Source organism: Xiphias gladius, chromosome 20 (genome assembly GCF_016859285.1).
Source record: "Xiphias gladius isolate SHS-SW01 ecotype Sanya breed wild chromosome 20, ASM1685928v1, whole genome shotgun sequence".
Lineage (NCBI taxonomy): Eukaryota > Metazoa > Chordata > Actinopteri > Istiophoriformes > Xiphiidae > Xiphias > Xiphias gladius.
Window position 1 is genome coordinate 23,406,789 of NC_053419.1, and position 11,701 is coordinate 23,418,489.

The 11,701-nt window shown below is 47.2% G+C and overlaps 2 protein-coding genes across 4 annotated transcripts in view; one reads left to right on the plus strand and one right to left on the minus strand.

The window, feature by feature from the left end:
- Positions 1-1,458, plus strand: part of ogdhb (oxoglutarate dehydrogenase b) — a 29,349-nt gene extending 27,891 nt beyond the window's left edge. For all 3 annotated transcript variants that reach the window (XM_040158359.1, XM_040158361.1, XM_040158360.1), the window contains 2 exons: positions 1,056-1,210; positions 1,314-1,458. In XM_040158359.1, coding sequence (XP_040014293.1) covers positions 1,056-1,210; positions 1,314-1,434 — 276 coding nt within the window. In that variant the 3' untranslated portion in view covers positions 1,435-1,458. The remainder of the gene's footprint in view (positions 1-1,055; positions 1,211-1,313) is intronic.
- Positions 1,459-2,821: 1,363 nt separating this feature from the next.
- Positions 2,822-11,701, minus strand: pargl (poly (ADP-ribose) glycohydrolase, like). Its single transcript, XM_040158364.1, has 16 exons — positions 11,275-11,701; positions 9,832-10,136; positions 9,312-9,437; positions 8,746-8,835; positions 8,555-8,626; positions 8,368-8,454; positions 8,121-8,281; positions 7,936-8,015; positions 7,778-7,850; positions 7,082-7,157; positions 6,846-6,993; positions 5,721-5,799; positions 5,533-5,641; positions 5,260-5,356; positions 5,038-5,166; positions 2,822-4,952 (listed from the first exon to the last, which is right to left on the minus strand). The coding sequence occupies exons 2-16, from the start codon at positions 10,132-10,134 to the stop codon at positions 4,834-4,836; spliced, it is 1,749 nt and encodes a 582-aa protein (XP_040014298.1). The 5' UTR covers positions 10,135-10,136; positions 11,275-11,701; the 3' UTR covers positions 2,822-4,833.

Sequence of the window (11,701 nt, forward strand, 5' to 3'; positions counted from 1 at the left end):
TCTGCTAGGGCCACAGTCGGGTCAGATTTGCTTCCTGACCAAGGCTCCGGTCAATGACGTGTCACCTCAGAAACTAACAGTTAGTCTCCCAGAAAATTGTGTGGTGATTCCTGCTTTCCAAAGACTCGCAACACAGTGGGAGGCTTTGATTCATTACATTTAGAAGAAGAATTACAGCGTTTCGAGCCAAGATTGGCTCTTCATCAGCCACTGGGGCATCGAACTGAGTCTCTGCCATTAAGAGACCAGTCAACAGAGTCTTTGAAAAGCAGAAATCACATAAAATGAAGGATTCAAGAAATAAAACTGTAGGAAAAGAAGATAATGAGAGTGAAAGAGAATCTGTCATTCACACTGATCGGCCAAAGTCTTTCACAGCCACTCCTTCATCTTCCCATGAAGAAGACCAGTGGACAGGGTTTTAGTGTTTTAGTGTGGAGGGGTTCAAAATTTCAACTTCTAATAAAAGATATCCCAGACATTAATAATCAACTTGCTATGAAATTTGCTTAACAAACTCTTTTAAATTTCAAATGACTGTTGTATGTAAAATAAAAAATAAACAACTTAAACACGTTGTTGTAAGTGATGATCAGAGTTCACTCATCCTTCAACTGGCAGGAACATTGTTGTTACAGGTCCATGTGGTTTATAAAGACTTCACGTTGTCCCGCTCCGTGTGACATGATTTTGGCTCAGCGAGGTTCGTTTTCTGTCGCAAGCCTCCTCTTGGTGTGAGCGTTACCGGCGATAGGACTCCTCCTATTGGCCGCATCGTCGCACTTGATTGTGTTGTGCAGCTCACCCGTGCTTAAGGGGGACTGCTGTCCTACTTCTGATTTTTAAATCCCAAATGACAACATGACCTCTTTCTCCAGCTCCGCCGACAAAATAAACCCACAATTTTAGCCGCACAAAGGCTCTAATAAAAAAGAAAAGAAAAGAAAAGTCATCAACAGGTTGTTCGTTCAAACCAACAGCTTCGTCTCGTGGGGTGAAGAAATATCGCAGCCACTCGCTGGACTTGTTTAAAATCTCAATACCTGATGTTTCAGCTCTCACCGTTCCCCTTCGATCTGGTGAAAGCAGAGACTGATCGCTACCCCAATGCCGATCTAGTCTGGTGTCAGGAGGAGCACAAGAACCAGGGCTACTACGACTATGTCAAGCCCCGCATCCGGACCACCATCAACCGCACCCGCCCCGTCTGGTAAGCTCTACTTTGTTTTGGTACATGGGAAGAAGGATTTCAGGTAACTCCGCTGTGAATGTACAGCATGCGTGCTCACGTGTGTGTGTGTGTGTGTGTGCAGGTATGCTGGTCGTGAGCCTGGAGCAGCTCCAGCGACTGGCAACAAACAAACTCACCTCATGGAGCTGCAGCGTTTGCTGGACACAGCGTTCGATCTGGAGGCGTTCTCAGGAAAACTGTGACAACTCGACAGGTGCCCCCTCCGCTCGCCCACGACACCCGTCAGTCCTGCCGGTCCAGCTTCGGTTCCTCCAAAGACCGTCTTCTCTCTTTACCGGCAACGTTTTGCCTCAGACTATTTACATATCAGACCTGTTAACAGGCGCAATCTTCAAACGAGACGCACAATGACTCACTGACTTTTAACGCTGTTATTATGAAGAGCTGACGGTCACAGTGATGGAGGCTGTCAGGAAAAAAAATATGAGAAAAACCTGCTTTGAATGTACGAATTTATACAAAACACATTTTTAAATTTTTTTGTTAATTAATAAATAATTCATCCAGAATCCTACACAAAATCTCTATGCAATCACAGATATTTCAGACTAAAATCAGACTTACAACTCCTCCAAAGCTGATTAACAAGTTTGACCCGATTTGTTTTTAATCTGCACAAAAACCAAAGTGTAAAAATGGCGATGTATCATTTTACAGGGGGTTCGTGTGAGACTTTTCTTGGCAGGGCTTTTGTGAGCTTTCGAGCTGCTGGTGGGCAGATTCCTGTCCACTTCGGACAGAGCCAGGCTGGCTGCCCCCCCCCGTTTTCCAGTCTTTATGCTAAGCTAAGCTAACCGGCGGCTGGCAGTAGCTTCGTGCTTGCCCTGTAAACACGAGACCGGTATCAGTCCTCTACCTCCCCGCAGAGAGGGCGGCCGAATAAGCCTGCTGTGTTTCCGAGAAACGTCCAACTATTCCTTTTCAACTGGATTTTAACGGTGACCACCCGAGACCTGGCAACGCTGCGGTGCATCATGACCTGACATTGGCGATAACGTGAGCCGAGGCGGCCGACCGGTACTTTAACTGACATTAAATACGCGAGAAGAACAGACAGTAGGGCTACTTTTAAGCAACGTTGTAATGTATTTGAATTAGCTTCCACATATTAACAGTGAAAGCTTGACATTTTGAAAAAGGAAGACATTTTGACAGACTTCATGCCGTGACTTTAAAATGGTGCTGGGGTGTTACCTGCATGCGTCAACAGGGGAGGCCCACTGTTTATGACTTCACATGCACCTTCAAACGCATTTTTATTTACCCGCATTTTTTTCCATTTTTCATCAAATTCTGCCTGAATTCTTTCCGATTCCTATTTATTTCCTCCTCCGTTGTTCACTCGCCGCCCCCCCCTCACATCACTGTACACGTCTCAGTTTGTGCCTAATGTACCAGATTACTTGAAATTAAAGTTTCGTTTTAATTAAAAAAAAAATAAAACAAAATTTAAAAAAATCATGCCAGCAGTGGTAGTGACTTATATAAAGACATGATGAGATTCCTCAGCTTCACAGAATTGAAGGACATATTTATTTTCTTATAGTGTTGTACGTTTTATTGTTTTCAACAAATAAAGATTATACTTTCTGTTGAACACTGCTGCCGGTTGGGGTTTTTATTTTTTATTTTTCAGTCATCTATTTGAGGAAAACCTCGTATTATTAGAAAGTTCTTATCAATGCAGCAGAGCAGGCTTTCAGTCTCCGTAAACCAGCACCGTGGTGCAACTCGTGTCTCAGCTGGTTTCAGACCGCCACAGATCCCGTTTTGGTTTCAGTTTCAGTTTGAGTTCATCACTAAAATCTCTTGAGCGGGGTCATTTTACCGTCCCGTCGCAACGATCCAGACGGCCGGGGAGAGGGGAGCTTCACGAGCGCCAGCGAGTCGAGCCCCGAGATCCGCCTCTCAGGTTAGACACTGCTAGAACCGAGCGTCATTCAAAGCCAAGGCAGCGAAAGACGGTGAAGCTGGAAATGCCGTTTTTATCCATCATTAGGTTTCAGGGGCCATATTTTCTAGACGTCCTATAAGGCTAAAAACGGCTCCGAAGTGGCTGAGTTGGAAACTCAGGGTCAGTCCTAACTTCGAGAATCCTAAGCCTTTGGTCTGAGAGCGAATCACAAAGCATTTTTACATTAAAGCTAGGTCCCAAGTCTGAGAGAGAGAAGTTCGAGGAAGTTCACATGACTCCCAAGCCACCGAGAGCTGCTCACAGTCAGTGACGTGCGGCAGGTAACGTCTTCCATCGAGAATGATGAACTTTTAGAAGCTTATTTTTGACGGCAGGGGGGTTCATAAAGATCCATTTCGCTCACCAACAAACAAAGACGGTGGAAAAAACACAGTCCGCGGCACTGATGAACTTGCAACAGCGCCGCTCTCTGTCGTGAATATCCATCAAGCCGAAAACTTCCTGCTCAGGCCCCAGTTTGTTAATGCTTGGCAAAGGCCCTCATCTGTTGGCCCCTGCGCACTGATGTTCTTCAGCACTTCGAGTGTCTCTTCAGCAGCTTCGTGAGAATGTAGGACGACTCCGACTGGTGAGATAAGATCCCGCCGGTCCACCAAAATGTCCGAAACCTCATTTTAAGTAGCTTTAAGGCGCTAATAACAGAGCAGTTTAGTCTGCATCTCTGTCTCCAGATAGACGGCGAGATTTTACTAAAAATATTTTAGATGTCATAGTTGTGTATTTCATACAGGAAACAGAGTGAAGTGTTAAGTTTATCTATTTCATCGAGCATCAAATACCAATAAGTGATTTTTTTTTCCAGCTGACAAATCAGACTTTGATGTGGTCATTTCAAACTGGTTTAACTGGACAATCCAGAGTTTGACACGAAATCACCTTTATCTTTGTATTTAATGCAGTTGGTTGATTCATTTATTAACTTAATGGCCTGCTGAAACTGGGGGGGTCTGGTCTGGGGAGTCACAGTGGCCGACAAACCATCATCTCTGGTTTTATTAGCTTGGCTTTGTTTTGTTGGTGAGCCAACGGCATCTTTATTAACTTGCCGTCGTCAGAATAAGGGTTTTAAAAGTTGTCTATCGCTGTATTTTTCCAAACACGTGGGCGCGACGAGGCGAAGTACCTGCTGGGGCAGACTGGCTCTGACTCAGGAGTCTCCTGGACTTTCTCACAAACTTACTTCAAGCCCTTAAATGTTTGTGAATCACTCTTTGAACGCAATCTTAAGAGTCTTAAAGTTAAGACTGAGCTACTTTTAGCCATAAGATGTTTTGTGAACACGGCTCTTGGTCTCGTGTAATTTTAAGTAGGTTTAGTTCATTAATAACAGTTTACACCGCATTGCTAATTCTCTCAAAGTCTCAAAGCACAGACCAAAAGCACTTAACCGGTTGATTCCAGCTCCCTTTGTTACAGGTCATAACCCCCCCCCACGCTGCACTTTCAACAATCAAATGAAGAAAATAATCAAAAACACTTTATAACAATAATCTTCAGGAAAAAAAAGGAAAACAGATGATTAAGAAGTTTCTTCATATCTGCGACAAAAACGTTCCTTCTACATTTTAGTGCAAATTCCGATGCAGGTGTGGACACGAATCCGTCCTCACAGCTGACTCCTGGAAGGTCTGACGGTGTTTGTGATGAACTCAAACAGATCCACATGTGTAAAACCGTGTGCCTGCTGAACAGCACAGTAGTCCTCCAGATGTCTGAACAGTTGCTCTGCGAAGGAGAAATTTGAGAAGATGAACAGACGAGAGGCTTGAGAGACGAGCAGCATTTGAAATACCGTGCAGGGAACTCCCACCGACTGTGATCCCTTCGTCGACCAGCAGCTGGTAGATCTGCTGCAGCTCGCGCTCCAGTTTCCTGTCTCCGAAGGTGAAGTAGGCCAGAGCTCTCCTGGCCCTGGCTGCCGCCATCAGCTGGATCAAAGCTGACAACAGACAGAGTTCAAAGGCTCAAGTCACGCGCGTCGTCCGTTCATCAGCGATAAGTCGGCGGACGGACCGACGTTTGTAAAGCGTACCTTTGAGTTGTGGGTCTCCGTTGAAGGCTCCACAGCCCCACTTCCCCGTGGCGATGTCCGGCTCGTTGTGCCCGTGTCCCTTAAATCCACAAAAGGCCTTCGAGGACACAATCAAAGCATGTAAAAATGATAACCGCAGAGGAAACATAGGAAAAAACGTGAATCTGTTTTGGTTTTTTTTCTAGTAAAAGCGTCACATTTCCCGCCTTTCCTTAGTTGCGCTGCCAATAAAGAAACACCAGGGAAAGGATACACACCAAAGGCAAACCTCACCTTGTTCAGTTCCCGTGTGACCTTGACCATACTGTACTGCTCTCGTACGTGTTTGAAGTTCAGAGCGTCGATGGCTAAGATCTGCCTCCTCAGCCGAGCCCAATCATCCCTGTGAAGGGGGAAGATCGAATCTGTTGAAAAACCGGATTCGTTTGAACCCGACGACGCGTTTAAGCACCTGCTCCTACCTTTCAAGGTAGTCTTCATAAGGGCCCGCCCACTCGAAGCTGTCGCCAAAACCAGAGTAACTGCTGAACTGCTGAGAACCTGATGACAAAGACATTAAGCCATCTTTTTTTTTTCTCTTATTGTCAACAAATCCCACGAAAAGAGCAAAACCAGCAGTGTGCTAGTCCGTCCCCCACCACCCCTCTGACGTCCCTCCTCTGTCTCTGGCTCTCAGCTCCCAGCCCTTTGCTTCCTGCCGGAGACGTAAATCTTCAAAAAAACACCTCGAAAAAAACGTGTGGTTTCATTTAAAAAAAAAAAAGGCTCAGTAATTTTCCTACGACAGCTGGTCACTGTAGTTTTTAAATCACACAAAGGGGAGGAAACAGAGCATTTGTTGGGGACTATTTTCAGCGGCGGATTAATCCCCATTTGGTGCTCTAGTATTTGTGGCAGCAGGACGGGGTGTGTGTGTGTGTGTGTGTGTGTGTGTGTGTGTGTGTGTGTGTGTGTGTGTGTGTGTGCCCGTTCACGGTGATGAAGGACCAGTGTGGCTCGCTGGTGTGTTTTCAGTGGTTTTTGGAAACGGTGGAGCTCCGTGGCTCAGAGGAACCGGATGCATCAGGCTTTAGATTCACACACAGTTGTCGTTAGTGGGAGACGTTCACTGTCGGTTTTGGTCTTTTCATGACATTTGTTGACAATCGGAAGAAACACAGAATATCACCAGACCTTGCGTCCTTTAATTTAGGGCGTAAAAGGTGCTCAGGAAAAAAAACACATTCACACACTGAATCCTGGAATTACAGCTGCAACTGATGATTAATTTCAATGTTGATTCATCTGGAGGGTTTTTTTCCTTCATTTATTTATTTACTCCTGCAGTCTCGAGAGTCCAAAAACACTCAAAAAAAGAGTTCACTACAGTTTCCCAAAGCCCAAGGCGAAGCCTTCAAACTACGTTTTTTTTTTATTCAACCAGTAGTCCAAAACCCAAAGAGTTTCAGTTTGAGTTGACAGAAAACAGTGAAAAGCAACAATTCATCCCATTTGAACAGTTGGAGCCGGAGAACATTTGACATTTTTGCTCGATGGGTATAATAACTGTATCAAATCGGCCGCCCGTCCAATCATTTCATTCCTACCTGTAATGATCAGACACTCGTTGTCCGCCAGTCTCTCGGTGAAGAGGCGGGAGACAATCAGCTCGGGATTTATAAGGAACAGGATCTCTTCCTGCACCAGGCCGGAGCCCAGCACACCTCCGCCTATCCAGCTGGAAGCAAAGTCCACCTGCGCACGCACACACACAGAAATGATCGGAAAATGGGTTCTGGACTGAAACAGCTGTGGATCGCTGCCGCCTGGCGTCAGTCTTTACCTGTAGCATCCCTTTACCGTCAGTCTCGATGCTGCCATGTAACGCCACACGCAGTTTAGCCATCTTGTCCTTACAGCTGCAAAAATAAAAAGTAAAAAGATTCAGTGATTTGACTGATTTGCAGCAAAGTTGTGTTTTCGTTTCAGAGGACCAGATTTATAAGATACGCAAGGACCTAATTTTGGGGGAATGCCATGAAATTAGGTGAAAACCTTCATTGTCCTCGGAGGATGAATCCTAAAGAACTTGGTGATCCCTTTACTTTTCCTCTAGCGCCACCAGCTGGTCAAAGTTTCCACTCGTTCAGTGTAATACCTCAACATTTACTGGATGGATTTGCACACAACTTTGTACAGACATCCGTGGTACCCGGAGGACGAATCCTAATGAACTCTGGCTTTTCCTGAATTTTCCCACCATGAGGTTTGACGTTTGTGTATTTTTGGTGAAATATCTCAACAGCTATTGAATGCACTGCCTGTGCGTTCAGGTCTATAGATCAGCCACTGACTGCGCGGAACCAGGTTTCTAACGAGAGCCAAGACCTTGGTCCTGTTTTAGCCTCTGGTATGAAAACATCTGGTCTAACCCATTTGATTAGATTTGTTATTAGATTTCAATTATCTGTCTTCTATGAAGCGCTTTGGAACCCGGGTTTTGAAAAGTGCTCCCCTAATAAACAATAGGAATCATCACCTTCTCCAGTGGGGCATGTCCTCGTCTCTCAAGCAACGCCTCTCAAACGTCACCAGTCCTTTTGGTTTATCTTCTGCAAAGATATAAGCGACAGTCACGGATTTTCACCAAAGCGTCTCGCAAACAGGAAGGAGAGGCGGGTTTTGGCAGCAACTTACTCTCATCTGTAACCACATTAAAATAATGCATGATGGCCCTCAGCTTTTCTTTCTTCCGTTTTGACCAGTTTCCAAACAGACTACGTGCAGAATGAGAATGAACAGTTAGCTCACACACAGTTCACGCACTGGAGATAGTATGCAGGGGATGCGATCGGATGCGCGAGGCGGCGGGACCGTGCTACCTGCTGAAGTTAATGGTGGGGTAGCCGTGGTACTCTGTGTTGGGCGCCGACGTGTTGCGATGAGGGAAGGTGCAGAAGAACGCGTTAGCGAGCAGGCAGGATATCTGAACCTGCGACAGAGTGATGGCCGCAGTGTGTCCCGTCTGAAGCAGCGGGATGGCCTGAAAAACACGGACACGCTCCATCACCATCGTCTGCCAACACGAGCGGACTGAGGCAGAGGCGGTAGATCCAGTAAGTTACGTACCTTCTTCATTTGCTCAGGGAGCCTCAGAGCCAGCGCAGCGATCTTTGGAAACAGTGTGGGGAAGTAGTTTTCTTCTTTCGGGATACACTGGAGAGGAAGTAGGGTCATTTCTAACCATTGGAGCGCTTGGACACTCAGTCGCAAAGCTGATGACTCAAACATCTGAAGTCAACAAACGGACACTGACCTTAACGAAGGCGGAGAGGGCGTCGAACGTCCACTGCCCCTTGTACTTCGGGTTATATTTGATGACGGCTTTCTAAAGATAGGCAGAGTTTGAAAGGGTGAGGTTGAACGTTTCACGTCCCCCTGGAGACGGACTGGACAACGCCAGTGTAAAAATGTGCAAAGGCGAATCGTCCGCGGCTGCCGACGTACCTCCACCTCGTCGACGCTCACTTCTTTCTTACTGGCCAGAGCTTTCAGCTGCTTGGAGATCACGTCCCACCTACACACCTGGGTGTTTTGCTGTGGACAGAGAAGATGAATTGGGTGATAAAAACTTTTAAAGACATACAGGTGGTACGCAACATGCAATTAAAATATAGATTTGATCGCTTTTAGCCACGCTAGCGGCATCCCTCTAGGATGGCAGTGTGGGTCGGTCCACCACTTTGGTCCAGACTTAAATATTTCAACAGCTACTGAATGGATTACCATGGAATTGGTTTCGATATATTCCATTATTTCTTGGTGCATCGTTTGGAACATGCCGGGGTGCAGCTTGCTGGACTGGGTAGCTCTTCCTGAACACCCGGACCTCATCAGTCCTCTAGGTTTGGGGTTTGTTACTTAACTGGCACATTTGACAAAAGGTTGCAGGTACAGCAAACGCTAAACACACACATTGTTCTCACTGAAAGAGCTTTTTTGTGCATCAGTGAAGAAGGAAACATGGATCTGGATCGGATCGACGTACGTCAGGTGAACTGCCCCAAACGCACCTTCATGAGTCCGACCTTGGTGGTCATGACACTCGACGGTGAACACGGCATCTTCACAAAGTTACTGTTCCACATGTCTCTCCCTTCCTGGGGTATAATTCCCACCGCAAGGTTGAAAACAGACACCTGGGAGAAAAAAAAAACAGTTCAGTCACATTCACCAGCAAAGGCTGAGAATCGATGTGCAGTAGAAGAATGTAAAAATACTCCGCTGCGAGTAAAACTACTTAGGTGAAAGTATTATCATCAAAATGTATTTAAAGTATAAAAGTAAACTGTCTCCAGCGTTTTACTGCTGGAGCTGCTCCAGGTGGAGCTGCTTTTAGCTACGTCACAGACAGGTAGATGGTTCAGTCCACTGGTTCCCAACCTCGGGGTCGGGCCCCTTCAAAGGGGTCACCAGATAAGAGTAAAAAAAAAGCAGAGCACAATTAACTAAAAGTGAAGAACGGTACTTGATTAAATGTACGTCATTACTTCCCGCCAGTGGAGACAGAGAGAAGGTGAAGAGGATTCTTACATCTATGAGGACGGTGTGCGTCCTGCTGAAGTTCAGTTGAACCGACCGACTGCATGATGAAGTGCCCTGCGCCCTCTGCCCACCCCTCCCTCCTGGTCCAGCTCTCCTGTCCCCTGCACCCCCCTGTGCAGAGGAGGAGGAGGAGGAGGAGGGCGAGGAGGAGGAGGAGCAGCAGCTGGCCTGACTCGAGCGGTCTTTGCTGCTGTGATCTCTCTCCCTGTGGCCCCCTTCAGAGATCTGGCCTTGCTGGAGGACTTCTCTCATCTGGGAGCTGTTGTTGCTGTGCTCGTACCGCCTGGCCATGTCTGGGGGGGGGGGGCAGGACACGAGGGTGAGTGAAAGGCGAACCAAGCATGTCACCGTGAGCAAATTAAAAACAGATTCTGCGTGACGCCTTGGAGGAGAAGGATGGACCGGACGGACCGGTTTTCCCGTAGAAAACCAGATACGGATTGCTGGAGGCCACAGACCTTACAGACTGCAAAACCCGTGACCAGGAATATTACTATGACTGGATAAGAAACACAAACAAGACTGAGAGGCCACAGCCAGTGTACAGCGCTTCCATCCTTCACTTGTCAAAAATTTCACTAAAAAAAAAAAAAAGAGAAAGAAATGTCAACCTCATGGTGGCACTAGAGCAAAAGTCAAAGGGTTACTAAGGTCAGAGCGATTCTTCCTCTGGGATCCAAGAATGTTTGTACAAAATTTAACGGCATATTTCAGTCTGGACCAAAGTGGTGGACGGACCTGGAGCCATGCCATGAACCGGTGGCTCCCAATCCAAGATAAATCTGAGGGGGTCGTAGGATCGCTGCAAAAATCCCCCTCGAAGTACGGAGTTAGTTTTGCTTGAGTCCCTCCGAGTCCTGTTTTCTCTCCAGTGAAAATCAATTTCACTTCCAAGGCTTTACCGAACTCCAGTCTGTCTCTGTCTCCGGATGAACCCACCCCACGGGCCGTGCAGGGCTCTGCTGCGGCTCGTGCAGGGGGTCGACAAACTCCACAGCAGCTCCGGGAATCAACAGGGGGGCCCCACGGAAACGGGGTCTAACCAGGCAAAGTAAGTTTAGACACCTGTGGGCCCCCTGGGTCTGCAGCTTCCATTCTGACGCATCGATAATAATAATAATAACAATCCACATCAAAGATATTTAATATGTAAAAAACGTGATTATTTTATCTTGTTGCACAAGATAATAGCTAATGCACTAAAGATGAAATAGAAGATGGAAAAGGAATCAGCTTTCAGGACCTGGAGGACCCTGAAAGGGGCCTTTGACCGTAGTGAATACTCCTGGTCCGGTTCCAGACAAGTCTTAACCCCCGTTAAAATATTCTGCTTGGACATGATTCTTGAAACCTACGTCTGATCCTTCCCCCCCAGCGAAGTAAACAGAATCTATGAGCGACGCCAGTAACCGTTCATTTTGAAAGTCTCACTGCCGGACACAAGATGTCTCCTGGCGCACTGGGAGGTCCACACCCGCTGGTTGGGACCAGGGCCATTTCCGCTGGTTTCCACATCACGGGGTGGAAGTTTCGCACGGGCTGTGACCTCGTGAATCCTGCAGGTACGTCCAGGTGTTGAACTGGGATTCAGGCTGAGCGGAGAGGACCCCCCCACCCCCACACCCCCACCCAGCCCACGTCCCCTGTCGGCAGGTGAATGCGAAAACAGGCTGGATTCGGGAGCAGGACTTCGGCGCAGCAGAGTGTCGACCCGCCGTGGTTTTACCGAAGGATCTCGGTTCGCCAGCTTCCAGTCTTTAGACCGGCGGCGGGACGAGCCGGGAACCACCAGAACTACCCGCGTGAAACTCCGAGAGATCGGCCTGTGGCCTAAACGTCCGCCGCCGGCGAAGCTCCC

Bases quoted from the DNA above. Each gene is read 5' to 3' on its own strand.
- pargl (XM_040158364.1), bottom strand. From the start codon at position 10,134: ATGGCCAGGCGGTACGAGCACAGCAACAACAGCTCCCAGATGAGAGAA. The intron at 8,627-8,745 runs GTACGTCGGCAG...GCCTATCTTTAG, and splicing joins TGAGCGTCGACGAGGTGGAG to AAAGCCGTCATCAAATATAA. The intron at 8,282-8,367 runs GTACGTAACTTA...CGTGTTTTTCAG, and splicing joins TCCCTGAGCAAATGAAGAAG to GCCATCCCGCTGCTTCAGAC.